This window comes from Acartia tonsa, chromosome 15, assembly GCF_053477335.1.
Source record: "Acartia tonsa isolate MP-2025a chromosome 15, ASM5347733v1, whole genome shotgun sequence".
In the NCBI taxonomy this organism is placed as follows: domain Eukaryota; kingdom Metazoa; phylum Arthropoda; class Copepoda; order Calanoida; family Acartiidae; genus Acartia; species Acartia tonsa.
Window position 1 is genome coordinate 23,386,365 of NC_137274.1, and position 19,976 is coordinate 23,406,340.

General features: G+C 35.2%; 2 protein-coding genes across 3 annotated transcripts in view; both read left to right on the forward strand.

Annotated features, from left to right (window-relative positions):
* LOC145307015 (sodium channel protein para-like) overlaps positions 1–202 on the forward strand; it is a 63,409-nt gene extending 63,207 nt beyond the window's left edge. The window contains exon 17 of the mRNA XM_080149353.1: positions 62–202. Coding sequence (XP_080005479.1) covers positions 62–202 — 141 coding nt within the window. The remainder of the gene's footprint in view (positions 1–61) is intronic.
* Positions 203–787: 585 nt separating this feature from the next.
* Positions 788–19,976, forward strand: part of LOC145307258 (sodium channel protein para-like) — a 51,482-nt gene continuing 32,293 nt past the window's right edge. For both annotated transcript variants that reach the window (XM_080149627.1, XM_080149626.1), the window contains exons 1-18: positions 788–876; positions 1,667–1,852; positions 2,823–2,953; positions 4,447–4,511; positions 6,489–6,572; positions 7,755–7,806; positions 8,202–8,285; positions 9,204–9,317; positions 10,700–10,812; positions 11,244–11,355; positions 12,014–12,120; positions 12,584–12,711; positions 13,833–13,926; positions 14,638–14,816; positions 15,628–15,772; positions 16,472–16,617; positions 17,280–17,393; positions 17,915–17,994. In XM_080149627.1, the coding sequence (XP_080005753.1) occupies positions 795–876; positions 1,667–1,852; positions 2,823–2,953; positions 4,447–4,511; positions 6,489–6,572; positions 7,755–7,806; positions 8,202–8,285; positions 9,204–9,317; positions 10,700–10,812; positions 11,244–11,355; positions 12,014–12,120; positions 12,584–12,711; positions 13,833–13,926; positions 14,638–14,816; positions 15,628–15,772; positions 16,472–16,617; positions 17,280–17,393; positions 17,915–17,994 (2,016 nt within the window). In that variant the 5' untranslated portion in view covers positions 788–794. The remainder of the gene's footprint in view (positions 877–1,666; positions 1,853–2,822; positions 2,954–4,446; positions 4,512–6,488; positions 6,573–7,754; positions 7,807–8,201; positions 8,286–9,203; positions 9,318–10,699; positions 10,813–11,243; positions 11,356–12,013; positions 12,121–12,583; positions 12,712–13,832; positions 13,927–14,637; positions 14,817–15,627; positions 15,773–16,471; positions 16,618–17,279; positions 17,394–17,914; positions 17,995–19,976) is intronic.

Below are 19,976 nucleotides of genomic sequence, written 5' to 3' on the forward strand. Positions count from 1 at the left end.
TATCCGGTATCCGGCCAAAAAAGTATCCGGCCCAACCCTAGTTATGACATCTATTTATTTAAAGGATAATTTGGGATATGTTAACGGCGTTAACGGTGGTTTCCCGCCGATACCCAACGGAAAATACCCGAAAAATGGCGGCATTCCCCAACAAATTGACAACGACCCAAACACTCTTGGCGAAGGAATGATAATTCATTAAAATAATAAAAGAAAAGCTCGAAAATTTGAATAAATTTTTTGAAAAATTCTTAATGATGAAAGAAAAAAAAAATTTGAAAGAAAAATTTGATTGGAAATAGTTAAAATATTTGGATATAGTCTCTTTCGTGACAACGCCTCTTAAGAGGCATTTCGATATATTTTTACAGTACCCTTTCCCCTATTTCTAGCCCCTGTGGGGGGCTCTAACCCTGCGGGTCCAATTGCCTAACCCTGCGGGGCAATCAACTAACCCAACTTAAAATAACCTCTCAAAGGCTACTTTGAATATACGACGAATCGCCCCTTAAGAGGCGTTACCACGAAAGGGACAATACCTCTAATTTCTATAAACTTAATAAAAACTTAATAATTTAAAGATAATTAGATTTTAAATGGTTAAAATGTTTCATTTTAGCTTACTATCTGAAAATGCCATTTACAAGCAGTCTTTCTATTTTTGTTTTCAAATCGGTTTTCCGCGGGGGTTTTTTGCAACTTACTTTGTCCCTCCCGCCATTTTTTTCTTGCGCGCTCCCGCCATTTTTGTTGAATTATCAATTCCCGCCATTTTTTCAACAGGAACTGACCGGATGAGCATTCTGTCCACCACATTGAGTATGTACAAGTCTGAAGAGAGCATGTTTGACAAGAATCAGCTGACTGCGGCGGCCGCTAGGAACGGATGCTTAATAATTAATAACAGTTTTGTTGACCCACTCAGGCCTCATTTTTATGACGTCACACATGACACTTTAGGCTTTCTCCTTTGGAAATTATAATGGTACCCAAAGTCTAATTAGAACCCCATCTTTTATATAAATAGTCGCATTTCTTAGGATAAAGCTTATAGGCTATATATATTATATATATATATATTATAATGGTACCCAAAGTCTAATTAGAACCTCATCTTTTATATAAATAGTCGTATTTCTTAGGATAAAGCTTATAGGCTATATATATATATATGTACTATCGGCTACGCCCCCTAGAGGCACTTGAGGAGGGGGAAGTTGAAATTCACAACCCAGTTTTTTACTTTAGATTTGAAAAGGAAAATTAAAAAAAACTTTGGGGGGGGGGGGAGAGTTGATAATATATATTATTCGCTGTCGCAAAAACTTTTGATAATTTTACTTAATTCACTGTAATAAATATAGAAAAACTATGTAAATGGGCCAATATAAAAACACCATAGGAACAATCTGGTGATATTATTGGCGAGAAAACGAATACTACAAAACAAATATGATAAATCAGCTGTTAAAGTTGAGTTTCTGAGAAAAATGCTGGCTTTCAGACGAAAAAATTGTCGCTCTTATTATTGGAATAAATGCATATAAAATAAAATTAACTAAAGAGTTTGTTTTCTAGGAATACTTTTGACAGTTTATAAATTGTCAGATTGAGCATCTAAATCTTTTATATCTTTTCTTAATACGTTAAGCATTAAACTGTACCTCTAGTGCTATCAACAACAACAATAACGGAAAATCATCGCTGCCGGCTTCGCCGTTCAACGCGTTAGCGACAGCCGGCGGTCGGCGGCCGTCCAAATCGAATTCGTTCCAATCCCACGTCCGCTATTCTGATAAGCATAGTGATAGTAGAAAACCGCTGGTTCTTTTTACCTACTTGGATGCTCAAGGTATGTATGACAGACTGACAGACAGACAGACGGACAGACAGACAAGCAGACAGACAGACAGACAGAAGACAGACAGACAAGTAGATAGAAAGACAGATAGACAGACAGATGGACAGAGAGACGGACTGACAGACAGACAGACAGACAGACAGATAGACAGACAGACAGATAGACAGAAGACAGACAGACAAGTAGACAGAAAGACAGATAGACAGACAGATAGAAAGACAGAAAGAAAGACAGACAGAAAGACAGATAGATAGACAGACAGACAGACAGACAGACAGACAGACAAACAGACAGACAGACAGACAGACAGACAAACAGACAAACAGACAGACAGACAGACAGACAGACAGACAGACAAACAGACAGACAGACAGACAGACATCAAACAGACAGACATACAGACAGACGGATAGACAGACAGACAGACAGACAGACAAACAGATAGACAAATAGATAGACAGACAGACAAACAGATAGACGGATAGAAAGACAGACAAAAAACAGACAGAAAGACAGACAGACAGACAAACAAACAGACAGACAGACAAGCATAGTGATAGTAGAAAACCTCTGGTTCTTTTTACCTGCTTTGATGCTCAAGGTATGTGTGACAGACTGACAGACAGACACACAGACAGACAGAAAGAAAGACAGACTGATAGACAGACATATATACAGACAGAAAAACGGCCAGAAAAACTGACAGACAGACAGACATTCAAACTAGAGATGAACAAACTTTTAGACTGACACATATAGACAGGAAGATAGAAAGACAGACAGACAGAAAGACAGACAAACAGACAGACAGTCTGACTGACACTATTAATCTATTTATTATCTACTCATCAACCCAACTAGCTATTTATCTATCTATATATTGATCCATCTTCCTATCTATATGACAAACTATCCATCAATCTATCTATCCATCTATCTATCTATCTATCTTTTAATGTAGAACACCTGCCCTACGCCGACGATTCTACCGCCGTTACGCCAAAGTCCGAGTTGAACGGCGGGATCATTGTTGACACGCCAACCAAAATGGGCCTTAGTCGCAAGTATTCCTACAACAGCCATACTGGAAAGGTTAGTGGTCGAAATGTTTAAACCCTTTAAACTTAATGAACAGACCAATTTATAAAGTGTCTAAAGTTTTATGAAGTACCCAAAGTTTTATAAAGTACCCAAAGTTTTATAAAGTATCCAAAGTTTTATAAAGTACCCAAAGTTTTATAAAGTACCCAAAGTTTTATAAAGTACCCTAAGTTTTATAAAGTTCCCAAAGTTGTTAAGCCAACTAATAAAAAAAACATTATAATAAAACTTTGGGGACGTAGATGGGCCTAAGCCATACTGGAAAGGTAATGAAAGGGTAATTTTGTGTATCATCATTGGGAGGAATACATCAATTTATCGGCCATTGTCTTATCCCTTTAGATGATCTATAATAATCATATCTATATAGATATATACTATATAATATCTATAATACAAAGTAGAACGATGTCTGTCTGTCCGTCTGTCCGTCTGTCTGTCCGTCTGAAGCTTAAGATCTCAGTAACCGCTGAACCGATTGGGCTCTACTTTTCAGGGATTATACCTACTGGTCCTGTGATGGTTTTAAGCTATTTTCTTGGGGGGTGAGACACCCCCAACCCCCCCAAAAAATGAAAAATATTCCTTCCCAAAATTTTTTTTTTCTTTTTAAAACTAAAATTAAAATAGTGGGGTCGACTACCCCCCCCCCCAAAAAAAAAAAAAAAATTTAAAATTGCCCCCCCTCAAAAAAATTTTTTTTTTCATTTTTTCTTTCAAATCTAAAATACGAAAAATTGGTTTGATTAAAGCTCTTCGGGCAAAACCCCTAGAGGCTAGGGGCGAAGCTGCTAGTATATATATATATAGTATTATATAATTATATACTATAAATGATATATTAGATACTATAAGATTTTATAATCATTTATAGCTTCGTATTATTGACAGCTTTCCGCGGATATAATGCGGATAGTAAGACTGAGAACCGGTTCTAATCCAGCGGTTATTAATCGGTTTTACTATACCAAAATGGGCCTCAGTCGCAAGTATTCGTATAACAGCCATACTGGAAAGGTAAAATCAGTGGTGGAAACGTTTAAACACTCAACTTAAACCCTCAAAAGTTGTTAAGCCAACAAATAAAAAAACGTTATAATAAAAAATACGGGAAGAGTAACTATCCGCTGGATTAGAACCGGATCTCAGTCAGTCACTATCCGCATATTATCCGCGGAAAGCTGTCTTTGATACTATGCTATTTATAAATATATAAAACTCAGAGATCTAAAGGGACAAATTGATGTACATACCCAATGATGATACACAAAAATATTACTTCTTTAGATTAAAATTAATGGTCGAAACGTTTAAACACTCAACTTAATGAAATTGTAATTGTAGGAGTAATTTTGTGCATCATCATTTGGGATGTACATCAAATTATTGGCCCATCATTGGTCAATTGTATTCTATTACGTCATTTTTTTTTTGAAATTATAAGCTGTTTCACGTTAAAAATAGCCTAAAACCATAATTTTTAGGACTCGTATACCAGCCATACGGATCTGAGATATCCACCGTCAAAATCTGGAACACTACAGAACAAGTAAGTTTAAGTGAATAGCAGCGCAGCAATGCCACTAGAGGCCTCTAGAGGCATTTGAGGAGGGGGGAGTTGAATTCGATAACCCAATTAAATGTTTTAAATTTTAAAAAAAAGTTTTTAAAAATGTGTGGGGGGGTAATTTTTTTCTAGTTTGGATTTTTCTTGGGGGGGGGGGGTGGTATTAGCCTCCCCCAAAATAGACATAAACCTTCCTTGGCCCTATGAGAAGCTACCCTGTAAAGGAGAACCATAGGGGTTCAGCGGTTAGCGAGATCCTTCGGTACAAACAGACAGACAGACAAACATACATCCTGTTACTTTATTATACGTCTTTTTTTTACGTCCGTATGTTTTTGTAGTCATACATACATACAAAACTAATATTTGAAAAAGTTTTTTGCAAAAATCATTTATCATTATAATAAAGTAACAGGATCTTTGTATATCTGTCTATTTGTCTGTACCGAAGGATCTTGCTAACCGCTGAACCGATAGGTTTCTTCTTTACAATGTAGCTCTTCATAGGTCCTGGGAAGGTTTATAACTATTTTGGGGGAGGGTGACACCACCCTCCCAAGAGAAAATAGAAAAAAATAGGTTATCGAATTCAATTCCCCCCTCCTTTTTGGCGCGTAGCCGCTAGTAGATATATATATATATCGAACTATTAATCTATCCATCCATATATAAAAAATTAAATTAAAAGAATTTAATGTACAAAAAAATCTTCCAAAATATTTGTAAAAATCCTTTAAATTTAAATTTATTATAAATTTTAGTTTTACATTGACATCTGAAGAGTACAAATATACTCGAAACAATTTATAATGTCTCAATAAAAATGTAAAGTTCATATTTTGTTTGTGAGTAAACCTCTTTTATCTATCATCTATATATCTATCTATATATTAATCTATATTTTTATCTAGTAATCTGTATAATAATCTATTTTATTTTTATCAATCTATACAACTATCTATATATCTTTCTATATACGAATCTATATATTAATCAATCTATCTATCAATCTAACTATTAATCTATCTTTCTATCTACTATTATTCTATCTATCTTTCTATCAATCTATATATTAATCTATCTTTCCTTCTATCAATCTATATATTAATATATGTTTCTATCTATCAAACTAACTATTAATATATCTACCAATCTATATATTAATCAATCTATTTATCAATCTATCAAACTATTAATCTATCTTTCAATCTAGTAATCTATATATTGAGTTATCTTTCTATCTATCTATCTATCTGTATTTCCATCTATTCATCTTTATATTAATCTATACATCTATCTATCTATCTTTCTATCAATCTATATATTAATTTATCTTTCTATCTATCTATTTATATATACATACATATAATAATCTATTTTTCTATCTATCAATTTATCTATCAATCAAACTATTAATCTATCTTTCTATCTATCGATCTATATATTAATCTATATTTCTATTTATAAATCTATGTATCTATTTGTCAATTTAACAATTGACTAATTTTTCTGTAAATTAATCTATGGAATCTATAATGCAGATCAAGGTAAAATGTTTCCGGTAACGATTATCTTTCAAAATCTATGAATTTAAACAGGGAAAGCTTCACTGAAGGAAAAAAAGCGAGAAATAAGTCTTTTTTTCGCGCATTTATGTGCACTGCGAGATAAGTGAGCATTTTTGATTATTGACTATTCCAGATTATTAGTAGGTCTCCTTTTGTCAGTTAAAATTCTGTGTGAACAAAATCCACCGTTCCACCGTTTAACTGTTAGCAGCTTTTAAAGTTCATAGATTTTTGGAGGTATTCGTTACCAGGAACATTTTTCTATGAACTGAACTTTACCTAATCTATCTTTTTATCTATCTATCTATCTATCTATCTATCCATCTATCCAAATGCAATTATCTATTCGTCTAATAATTAATATATCCAATAATCAATTTATTAATTCTAGGATGCCTTTAATTTATCCGGAGGGTGGTAAAACGTCGGGTCCGAACTCGCTACACCTGGATCCAATAACTTCTGAGAAACAACGGTAACATATTTCAATTTGGTGACGGACAGACAGACATACAGATTGACATACAGACATACAGACAGACATACGGACTGACATACACGCAGATATACAGACAGGCATACAGATAGACATACGGACAGACATACGGACAGACATACAGACTGACATACAGATAGATGTACAGACAGACATACATATAGATGTACAGACATACATATGGGTAGACAAACAAACAGACATACATATAGACAGACAGACAGTTATACAGACAGACATACAGACAGGCATACATAAAGACAGACAGACATACATATGGGCAGACAAACAGACAGACATACTTAAAGATAGACAGACAGACAGGCATACAGATAGATTCAGATAGACATACAAACAGGCAGGCAAACATACAGACAGACAGATAGATATACAGACAGACATACATATGGGCAGACAAACAAACAGACATACATATAGACAGACAGACATACATACGGACAGACAGACATACATACGGACAGACATACAGACAGACATACAGACATACAGACAGACATACAGATATATTCAGACAGACATGCATACAGACATATCAATTGAAAATAAGGATCTCGCCAACCGCTGAACCGATATGGTTCTCCTTTACAAAGCTATATAGCTATATTGGAGGAGCGTACCACCAACCTCCAAAGAAAAATCACAAAGGAACACAGTAATAGTGTCTGACTGATTATGACGTAACAAAAAAAATTAGCCAATGAGAGGCCGTTATTGACCAATGGTAAAATTTATAGTGGCCTCTCATTGGCTAATTTTTTTTGTTACGTCATAATCAGTCAGACACTATTACTGTGTTCATCACAAAGTATATCACATTATTATCATTTATTGAAAATTCGTCATATGTATTTCCTTTGATTAAAATAAAAGTATATTGTAGCTGTCTATAGTGCCCTAGCAAAAGGGGGATAGATGTCACTGCTTTTGGCCTACCTATTCTATTGACGTTAGAAAATACCCTATATCCCATCTCTTTTGTTTGGGGTTTCTTTCCCCTTTCCCTTTCCCTCTACTATGACGACAATAGGGGTAGGCCAAAAGCAGGGACATCTATCCCCATTTTCCTAGGTCACTAAACACAGACACTAAAGTACTTTAGAAAGCCACCCCCTAACGGCATTAATTTGAACTAATTTTTAGGCTGCCTGGTCCGTTTGCTACAAATGGCGGTCGCGATGTTCTTGACTTAAAGGTGAGTCTATCTTTCTATCTATCTATCTATCTATCTATCTATCTTTCTATCTATCTATCTATCTATCTATCTATCTTTCTATCTATCTATCTATCTATCTTTCTATCTATCTATCTATCTATCTATCTATCTATCTATCTATCTATCTATCTATCTATCTATCTATCTATCTATCTATCTATCTATCTATCTATCTATCTATCTATCTTTCTATCTTTCTATCTATCTATCTTTCTATCTTTCTATCTATCTATCTTTCTATCTTTCTATCTATCTATCTATCTATCTATCTATCTATCTATCTATCTATCTATCTATCTATCTATCTATCTATCTATCTATCTATCTATCTATCTATCTATCTATCTACCTATCTATCTATCTATCTATGCTAGGATGTGCAAGTACTGAATGATATAATAGACCAAGTGTCAGAGAGACCGCCCAGCAAAGCCACCCACCTCAGTAGCGCCTATCAGGTCAGCAACAGAACTATAGTTACTGTTCATTTGAACTTTAATATTGTTATTTTAAAAATAGCTAATAATTTATCAATTTTTTTGTCTGATTGTATTCTCAACGCAGCTTTAAATCAAATGCTTGTAAAAATTCATTTATAAATTTTATACATTTTTTTATTTTTTTTAACAACTATTAAATGTTTTTGTTTTTTTTGAGGTATATGCATTATTTATAAAGGACAAACAAAAAGACATAATACATTTTATATTTTGAGCGTTTTTTCTAAAACTGAACAAACATGTATAAAACTCTGCCATTTATGAGTTTAAGGGTTCCAGGACAAACGCAGGAGTCCCAAACGTCGGAGTGGACAAACGCAGGAGTGTTAAAATATTAATTTTATTAAGTATTTCTATACAGTTTAGGTTAGGTTTAGATATGAATGAACAAATAAGCCCCCCGCAGGGGTTAGACATTAAAAAAACCTATAAGTGTCCACTCCGACGTTTGGGACTCTTGCGTTTGTCGTAGGACCAGTCTAAGCTGTCAAATTTCTCTAGCAATTGGATTGTGTCGTTGCGATAGATCTATACAGTCATATACCCTCGACCCCTCTATACTCTAACTTTATTGGCACCTTTTCTCCCCTAACTTTTCCCATAATCTAAATGGATATATATTTTCATAATCTTTTGCGCCTTTTTAACTAAGAGATGCTAGTTTTGGCCTATTTTTAATGGTGTATCTTTAGATTAAAATTTTGACACCATTTTATATTCTTCTCGAGCTATTTTTGGCGCCCTTTTATCTATTTTTGACGCAATTTCTGTGTGCGAGCTAATTTTGGTCCCATTTTTCCCTCTTGGTGCAAATTTTAGCGCCATTTTATTAATTTCCATGCGCGAGCTAATTTTGGCGCCAAATGTTTGTTTCAGACTGACGACGAGGAGGGGCCCAAGTTGAAGGACATCCTGTGTGACTTCATGCACAGGTGCACGGATGTGGTCTGCATCTGGGATTGCTGCTCCTTGTGGATCAACATTGCTGAGGTTAGTTTTTTTTAAACCGATTAATATCCGCTGGATTAGAACCTGTTCTCAGTCACTATCCGCATAGTGCCCACTGAAATCTGTCTATGATACTATTCTATAAATAAATATATAAAACTCGGGGATCTAAAGGGATAAGACAATGGCCGATAAAATGATGTCGAACCCCAATGACGATAAATAAAATTACCCCTTCTGTAGATTACAACTAGTGGTTGAAACGTATGTAAACTCAATATACTGAACCAACCAATCAAAATGCATTTAAAGTCCTCAAAGCCAACAAATAAGAAATCGTCATTATAAAACTTTGGGGACTAGTGTAATAAACAGCTCATTGTCCCCTATCTCTCCGACTTAAACTGTTAAGAACTTTTTATCCCCAAAATATAATTTATCGAAAAACTCAAGATGGGAGGGGGGGGGGGTTGCCCCTAGCGTAAAATTGTATTGTGATTCTATTCTTGGGAAGACTTTTGAATTAGTCATAGACATTTTTAATAATTAGTTAAATTACAGTAATTTCAAGTATATGGCGCAAAGCTATCAATCTATCTATCTAATCTAGTTTAGATAAAAACTTTTTATCTGTCTGTTTGTCTGTATGTTTGTCTGTTATGTATATAAGTTTGTTTATCTGTTTGTCTGTCTGTCTGTTTGTTTGTTTATCTGTTTGTCTGTCTGTCTATTTGTTTGTTTTTGTCCCTTTGTCTGTCTGTTTGTTACTCTGTTTGTTTTTCTGGCTATTTGTCTGTCTTTCTATATCTCTATTTATTTTACCATATTTCGCTTTATTTCTTCATTTTCAATCTTATGCATCTGTCTATTCTCATGTCCATCTATCTATCCATCCATTCCTTCACCTAACTCTCGAGTCTACCCTATACATTTATTTTTGTACATTTAAATTTGCATCCATAAACATCTACATTTATTTTTATCCATCTACTTATCTACCATTCTATTTATCTATCAATCTATTTATCTATCAATTCATTTATCTATCTATCTATTTATCTACCAATTTATTTATCTATCTATCTACTTATCTATCAATCTATCAATCTTTTCATCTTTCAGATTATTTATCTATCAATCTATTTATCTATTAATTTATTTATCTATCAATCTATTTATCTATTAATTTATTTATCTATCAATCTATCCATCTTTATACTTATCTATCAATCTATCTATCCATCTATGTATCTATCTAGGTTATGTCTTTTGCTGTATTCGACCCGTTCACGGAGCTGTTAATCTGTACATCTATCTATCCATCCATTTGCCCATTAATTCATTTTTTTATCCATCTAACTGTCTATACCTTATACATATATTTTTATACATCTATTTATCTATTTATCAATCTATCTATCTAGGTTATGTCTTTTGCTGTATTCGACCCCTTCACCGAGTTGTTCATCACGCTGTGTATTCTTGTCAACGTCATCTTCATGGCTATGGACCAGTACAACGTCGAGTATGATGGCATGTAAGTGTAATTTCGCGCCATTTTTTGTTTCAACATGGCGCCTTTCGAAATACTATTGTATAGTCGTCTTTATGGCCATGGACCAGTACAACGTTGAGTATGACGGCCTGTAAGTGTAATTTCGCGCCATTTTTTTTGTTTCAACATGGCGCTTTTCAAAATACTATTATAAAGTCGTCTTTATGGCTATGGACCAGTACAACGTTGAATATGACAGACAAACAAACAGACAGACAGACAGACAGACAGACAGACAGACAGACAGACAGACAGACAGACGGACAGACAGACAGACAAACAGACAGACAAACAGACAGACAAACAGACAGACTAACAGACAGACAAACAGACAGACTAACAGACATGCAAACAAATTCTTGACCTTTTTAATGTCTTTAGTAAGACGTGGATACAAACTTTATAAATTTCAGGGCCCCCTGGATGAACTCAATGCTGTTGAACGGCAACTATTTCTTCACGGCAATTTTCTCATTTGAATCTTTCATCAAGCTCTTTGCAATGTCGCCAAGATATTTCTTCTCGGTAAGTTACCAAATCCGCTTACAATCCGCTGGATTAGAACCGGTTCTCAGTCATACTATCTTCATACTACCCGCAGATAGCTGTTTTTAGTACGATTTCTTCTCTGTGAGTTTATTATACTCTTTGCATCATTTATAAGGATTATTACCAGGGATCTAAAGGGATAAGACAATGGCCGATAAATTGATGTACATACTCAATGATGATGTACAAAATTACCCCTGCTGTAGATTTAAATTAGTGGTTGAGACGATTGAACACTCAGCTTAATGAGCCAACCAATCAACGGCCTCTAAAGTGGTTAAGCTAACGGTTAAGAAAACGTCATTGTAAAACTTTGGGGTCTAGTATAATAAACAGCCCTTTGTCCTCTCTCTCTTCCATATGATATATCTTGATGATTTTTCAGTATGGCTTACAACCATTTCCAATCCAGCGGATATTATTCGGTTTGGAAGCCACACTGAAAATAAAAACATGTAATGCACATCAGACAATTTTCCACGAAAATAAAAATGAAATTCCTAAAAATCGATACTAGTTTTTTTAGTCTGGGCCTCCGGCCCCTTAGGGCTAACAAAACTGGTTTTAATATTTTCATTTTAATATCCGCGAAAAGCTGTCTAAAATACGATGTGATAAATTATTAATCCTTTAGGATGGCTGGAACTGTTTTGATTTTGTGATTGTCGTTCTCTCCCTGGTGGAGCTGTTGGCTGAGGGTGTGAGCGGTCTCTCTATGCTCAGATCATTCCGTCTGCTCAGGTAGGCCATGTGTCTTTCAGACTCAATTGCGATGGGATCAGCTCAGGTACATACATAGGTCATGCGGTTTTCAGACTCAATTGCTATGGGATCAGTGTGAGTGGCCTCTCTATGCTCAGATCATTCCGTCTGCCCAGGTAGGTCATGCATCTTTCAGACTCAATTGCGATGGGATTAACTCAGATCATTCCGTCTGCTAAGGTAGGCCATGCATCGTTCAGACTCAATTGCGATGGGATTAACTCAGATCATTCCGTCTGCTAAGGTAGGCCATGCATCTTTCAGACTTAAACGCGATGGGATTAACTCAGATCATTCCGTCTGCTAAGGTAGGACATGCATCTTTCAGACTCAATTGCGATGGATTCAGGTCATATCATTCCTTTTGCCTATCTATCTATCTATTCATCTATACATTCACCTACATATTTATCTATCTAACAACCTATCTTATTTATCCTAGGGTGTTCAAGTTGGCGAAATCTTGGAAATCTTTGAATGACATCCTGACAATTATGGCAAATACTGTGGGCGCTCTGTCCAACCTGACTTTTGTGCTGTGTATTATCATCTTCATCTTTGCTGTTATGGGTATGTATTCTTCATTCGAAACCGATTAATATCCGCTGGATTAGAACCGGTTCTCAGCCATACTAATCCGCATAATATCCACGGAAAACTGTCTATTAATACGACGCTTTAAATAAGTATTTAAATCAATAAGACAATAGCCTAAAAATTGATGTGCATCTCCAATGATGATACACAAAATTACACCTTCCCAACCTGACATTTGTTCTGTGTATTATTATCTTTATATTTGCTGTCATGGGTATTTATTTCCTCGTATTCATTCAAAACCGATTAATATCCGGTGGATTAGAACTGATTCTCATCCATTTGAAAAAAATATGTCTATCATCGTATTATATTCAGTTTTCTAAAAAATGTACAAACAAATTCAAAAGATATTTTTTTTTGTTGCAAAACTAGGGGTCACCGAAGAATAGGATAGGTAGTTGTCTGGTGTATTCCAACAGACAACCAACCCTTTGATTGCACGACCTTTGTATTGAAGTCCTAACTGTGCATGGTAATGAGCTGCCCTTACCCATTCTATCACTTTTATTGTCACATGGTTGACATATCAGCAGTAGGCACCATTTAAAACGGTCCTAGGACAAACACAGGAGTCAAAAACGTCGGAGTTGACAAACACAGGAGTGGACACTAAACTAACCTATTTTAGACCATTGTATAGGTTTTTAAAATGCATAACCTAGCCTAATCTAATAGAAATACTTAATTAAATTAATATTTTAACACTCCTGCGTTTGTCTACTCCGACGTTTGGGACTCCCTCGTTTGTCCTGGAACCATTAAAACTAATAGCCCGGTGTGGATCAGACTCGAACCCGACACCACCCCGACATTTATGCTAATGCCTTGGGTTAATAAGGTAGTTGTCGGCTGTATATACTATATATTTATAAATTATATTTTTACAACTTTGCTTTGATTTAGGTATGCAACTTTTTGGCAAGGACTTCAACTTGTATAATAAGTAAGGGTATGGTTTTAGGCTATTTTTCTACTCAATTTGTTTTCCATTCAGGTATGCAACTCTTTGGCAAGAATTATTATAGCAACGTGTATAATATGTATGGGTATGGTTTTAGGCTATTATTTTACTCAATTTGTTTTCTATTAAGGTATGCAACTCTTTGGCAAGGATTATTATGGCAACGTGTGTCGGTGGAAGGGATGCGAGATGCCGCGCTGGAATTTTACAGATTTTTTCCATAGGTATGAACAAATCTATCTATCTATCTATCTCTCTATCTATCTATCTATCTATCTATCTATCTATCTATCTATCTATCTATCTATCTATCTATCTCTCTCTCTCTCTCTCTCTCTCTCTCTCTCTCTTTCTTCATTTACTAATAAAAATGAAGCCATTCAAACAAATGACTAATGGTAGGCCAGTATATATTACAATTAACCAATTGTAAACCAATTGTATATTGGCCTATCATTGGTCATTTGTATTGTATGATGTCTTTTTTATTGGACACTATAAGCTGTTTCATTAATTAATAGTAAGCTCATTTTGCTGCGAAATTGTTAATTTTTAGACAGAGATTATAACATCCATAAAAGCGAAGCTCTGCAATTAACCCAGTTTTAGAACTGAATAAGCAAAATATAAATGTAAAAGTTTTGACAAAATTGCAAGTAAATTTAAAAGATGAAAATCAGCATTTTTTAAAAGTACGTACAGTTTGAAATTGATAGGACAATTCTAACATGTCTTAATTAACAAAAAGAGCTAACCATTACTTACAGACGGACCAACCCTAATTATAGAAAAGCTTCACTGCATCCCCTACTTCATGGCAAACCTTCGTAAATATTAAAAATCCCAAGAGGTTTTGTGATTTTTCTAGAGTTGTTGGTCAGACAGGCGGTCCCTGCATTTAAGCGCAACCACCAACTAATCAAAATTATTTTCAGCTTTATGATCGTGTTCCGAGTGCTGTGCGGAGAGTGGATCGAGTCCATGTGGGACTGTATCTATGTGGCGGGGGGCGCCTGCATCCCCTACTTCATGGCCACGGTGTTGGTGGGGAACTTGGTTATTCTCAACCTGTTTCTTGCCCTGTTGCTTGCCAGCTTCTCAGACATGGGCGGAGGTAATATAACCGCTGGATTAGAAACCGGCACTCAGTCATACTATCCACATAATATCCTAAGAAAGCTATATATGTATAATACGATGCTCTAAATAAAAATATGAGGGATCTAAAGCGATAAGACAATGGCTGATAAATTGATGTAAATCCCCAATGATGATACACAATATTACCCCATCTGTAGATTAAAATTAGTGATTGAAACGTTTGAACAATCAATTTATTGAAGCAACCAATAAAAAGTTTACTAAAGTCCCCAAAGTTTGTTAAGCAAACGAATAAGAAAACATTATTATGAAACTTTTGGGACTAGTGTAATAAACAGCCAATTGTCTCCTCTCTCTCTGGTTTTGTATTGACCTACGTTTGCTGGTTGATGGATTTAGACAGATTTATTGATGGACAGACATATAGACAGACAATTATACAGACAGATTGACAGACATATGGATAGACAGATGGAAAGATAGATAAACAGACCAATGGAAAGACATATGGAAGTATGTCTGTCTGTCCATCAGTCTGTGTTTGTCAGTCTGTCTGTCCATCTGTCAGTTTGTAAGTCTGTCTGTCTGTTTGTCTGTCTGTCTATCTGTCTATCTGTCTATCTGTCTATCTGTCTATCTGTCTATCTGTCTGTCTGTCTATCTGTCTATTATTGTTGTTGTTGATGCACTGTAGGTACAGGTTAGGATCCTTATGGTACTTATATAATAAAACCTATTAATATCCGCTGGATTAGAACCGGTTTTCATTTTATACTATCCGCATAATATCCGCGGATAGTTGTTTATAATACAATGCTATACAGGTGGCGGAGACGAGGATGATGAGCCGGACAAGATGGTCATCGCCTTCGGCCGGTTTGGCACCTTCAAACGGTTCATCGTTCGCAGCATTGGGAATATGTTTGGCTTTATTAAGCGCAAGATTGTGGAAGCGGTGACTGGTAGAAGGTTAGTCATGCATATTTCAGACTCAATTGCGATGGGATCAAATCAAGATCTTCGAGAAGCCTAAAATGTCACAAAGTAATATGTAATACTAGCGGCTACGCCTCTAGAGGCCTCTAGTGGCACTTTAAATGTGTTTTTTTTATGTTTAAAATATGGCTATTTTGTGTTAGTGTTTATTTTTCATTGAACTCTCTTTCTAAAATCGAGAAATTAAAAAAAATTTAATTTCTCTAGGGAGGGTGGTGGTACCCTCCCCCAAAATAGTTATAAACCTTCCGAGGACATATGAGAATCTACCCTGTTAAGGAGAACCCGATCGGTTCAGCGGTTAGCGAGATCCTTCGGTACAAACATACAAACACACAAACATCCTGTTACTTTATTATAAGGATGTATTATAAGAATTAGGCTAAAATCGACACAATATTACTAAATACTAACAAAATAACAGATAATACAATAAATTTCATGTCAATACACTCAAAACAGATCAAAAACTCCTTTTGACAATTTACATCAAGAAATCCCAAAGGAAAACATAAGATAGGATAAACTTGCACATAAATTATGGCTATCAAACTATCTATCTATCTATCCATCTATCTATCTATATATCTATCTATTTATCTATCTATCTATCTATCTATCTATCTATCTATTTATCTATCCATGTATCTACCTATCTATCTATCTATCTAGGTTGCAGTATGATGATCCCCACCTGGATGGGATAGATGAAAAGGGTGTGGTCTCAACAGGGGAGAACGGCGACTTGAAGAATCCGCGTGGATTCGATGTTAGGTTCAAGAAGGGTGACTTCACCAATGGTCCAGATTCGAGCATAGGTAACGCTAAATTTTATAATATAGGTTATATAGGCTAGGTTGTATTGGGTAAATTGTAGCATAGGGAGGGTTGGGGAGGTCCAACCCCTAAAGAAAATAGCCTAAAACCACTACAGGGTCAGTTTTTATATTTCCTGAAGAGTAGAATCCATTGGTTTTGTAGTTACCGAGATCTTAAGCTTCAGACGGGTAGACGGACGAACATCATTCTACTTTGTATTATAGATATAGGTTAGGTTAGGTTGTATGTGTGGAAATACCCTCCCCCAAAATAGTTAAAAACCTTCCCTGGACCTATAAGAAACTGCACTGTAAAAGAGAACCATATCGGTTCTACAGTTAGCGAGATCCTTTGTTACAGACAAAAAAAAAACTTCATACTTTATATAATAGGATAGGTTAGGTTGTATAGAGTAAATGGTGCCCCACATGATGACAGCAACGCAGTATAGACCTCCACAGGGTTAGGGCTCCCCGCAGGGGTTACCTAAAGAAACAGATTCATATATAATCATTACCAGAATATCTGTACATCCATTTTAAACATGTTGATTTTTAACATTTTTAACAACATATTTTTGTGCTATAAAATGATCTGATTGATCTGATTTTTGGATTATTGATTCCTATGACAACTAAGTAAAACAAAATCTTTGTTCTAGGTGAAAACATGGACCTAACCATCCAGGGGGTGAACGGTCATGTGAAGCCACAATCCAAGGACAATGCCAGCATAAACTCAAAGAATAAGGACAATCTGTTGCTCCCAGATATAGGTAAGTGGGTTGAGTCAGGGATCTAAAGGGATAAGATAATGGCATATAAATTGACGTAATCCTCAATGATAATACATGATACTCTAGGGACACGTGAAGTTGTTTCTTTTCAATTTATTTTAAAATCAGCTAGATCGATTCCTAGATTTTCACATTGGTTGGGGTGCTAGATCAATTCCTAGATGTTTTAAGTTTTCTTGATTTTCTCGAATCATATTCAAGATAAATGACTAAAATTATGAGGGATTAATGTTCACATTCTACATATTTCCATCAAGTTTCACTTAGATATGCCTATTGGTTGGGAAAATAGATACCTAGATTTTCAGGTTTTTGTGATTTTCTTGATTAATATTCAAGATAGACGACTGAAATTTTCAGGGGTTAAAGAAATTCACATTTTACATACTTCCATCAAGTTTCATTGAGATTTAGACATTAGTTGGGGTGCTAGATCGATTCCTAGATTTTCAGGTAATCTTAAATTTTAAAAGTTTCGTGATTTATTTCTTTTTTTTTAGGAACTGGTCGAATAATGTATGCCGATATGAGCATTGGAGAGGGAATGAATATTGAAATTGAGGGAGAACCGCCATTCATGGTAAGCTATCGTGGTACCCAAAGTTTTATAACCACGTTATTTTATTTGTTGACCCACTATACCCCTTTTGTATATACAATTATAGGTTGAAATGTTTGGACACTCAATGAACCAACCAATCAAAATCCATTAAATGTCCCCAAAGTAGTTGAGCCAACGAATACGAAAACGTAATTATAAAACTTTGGGGACAAGTGTTTTAAAAAGCCTAATGTCCCCTCAATCCTTTCATGGTAAGCTATCGTGGTACCCAAAGTTTTATATTCACGTTATTTATTCTTTTACCCACTTTACCCTTTTTTTAGATACAATTATGGGTTGAAACGTTTGGACACTCAATGAACCAACCAATCAAAATCCATTAAATGTCCCCAAAGTAGTTGAGCCAACGAATACGAAATCGTGATTATAAAACTTTGGGGACAAGTATCATAAACAGCCAAATGTCCCTTCCCTCCTTTGAGAAAACACAAAATATTAGCATAGGAGAAATTTTAGAAACTCAACCTAAGATACCAACTTACCCCCTTTAAGTAGCCACAATTATTGGTTGAAAGGTTTAGACACATAATGAACCAACCAATCAAAATCCATTAAATGTCCCCAAAGTTGTTGAGCCAACAAATACGAAAACGTGATTATAAAACTTTGGGGACAAGTGTAATAATCAGTCCAATGTCCCCTCCCTCCTTTGAGAATGAGGGAGAACCTCTTTTTATGGTAAGCTATCGTGGTACCCAAAGTTTTATAACCACGTTATTTTATTTGTTGACCCACTATACCTCTTTGTACACACAATTATGGGTTGAAACGTTTAGACGCTCAATGAACCAACCAATCAAAATCCATTAAATGTCCCCAAAGTTGTTGAGCCAACGAATACGAAAACGTGATTATAAAACTTTGGGGACAAGTGTTGTAAACAGTAAGCTCCAGGAAATATTCTTCTACCCAAAGTTTTGTAACATCGTTATCTTATTCGTTGACTCAAAAACTTGGAGTCATTTTGTTGAATTTTTTTTTGTTGGATCCTAACTAGAAGTCTCTAAACCTTTCAACTAATAAAATTATATAAACAGGCAGTAATTATTTCTAAAATATTTCCAAAGATTGTAATCCAAAAAAGACACAACCCAATCTGTCCCGATTTTGTATCACTTTGAAGAGTGCGATTCCAGTTACGTCATATACGTTTTGGAAAAAAAAGGGAAGGGGGGAAGAAAATCTCTTCAAGAGAGATGGGAGAAAAGGGAAGAGATTTTCTTCCCCCCTTCCCTTTTTATATGACGTCACAGGAATCGCACTTTTCAAAAGTGATACAAAATCGGGACAGATTGGGTTGTGTCTCCAAAAAATTGTAATATATGTTTATAATCTTACAATCTGACTATATTATTAGTTAGAAAGTGTACACATTCTTGTTACTTTTTCCTATTTAATTTTAATTCATCAACTATTTCATGGATAACCCTCTCCCCCCTTAAATTAAAAATAAGGTAAGGGGGTAGTTTTTCTCTAGATGATAACTTAAAAATCAAAGCAGCCCCAATTAGGTTTTTGGCAAAAAAAAACTATCCAAACTTAGATTGCTTGATTTACTTCAATGAGAGGTGTGTACTCCTGACATTTAAAAATGTGTTATTATACATTGATGTAATTGTACATCCCCAATGATGATGCACAAAAAAACCTCCTTTATATTGCAATTAGCTGTTGAAACGAGGACACCCAACTTAAAGAACCAATCAATCAAATAAAAGTCCCCAAAGTTGTTGAGCCAACAAATACGAAAACGTGATTATAAAATTTTGGGGACTAGAGTTTTAAACAGCCCACTACCCATATTATGCCAAAACTCCAAGAGGTTTCGTGATTTTTCATTCACATTTAACTAGAATTGTCGGAATAACAATGCCTGGTTCATTGCTTGATTCACTTCATTGAGAGGTGTGAACTCTGGACATTTAAAAAATGTATTACAT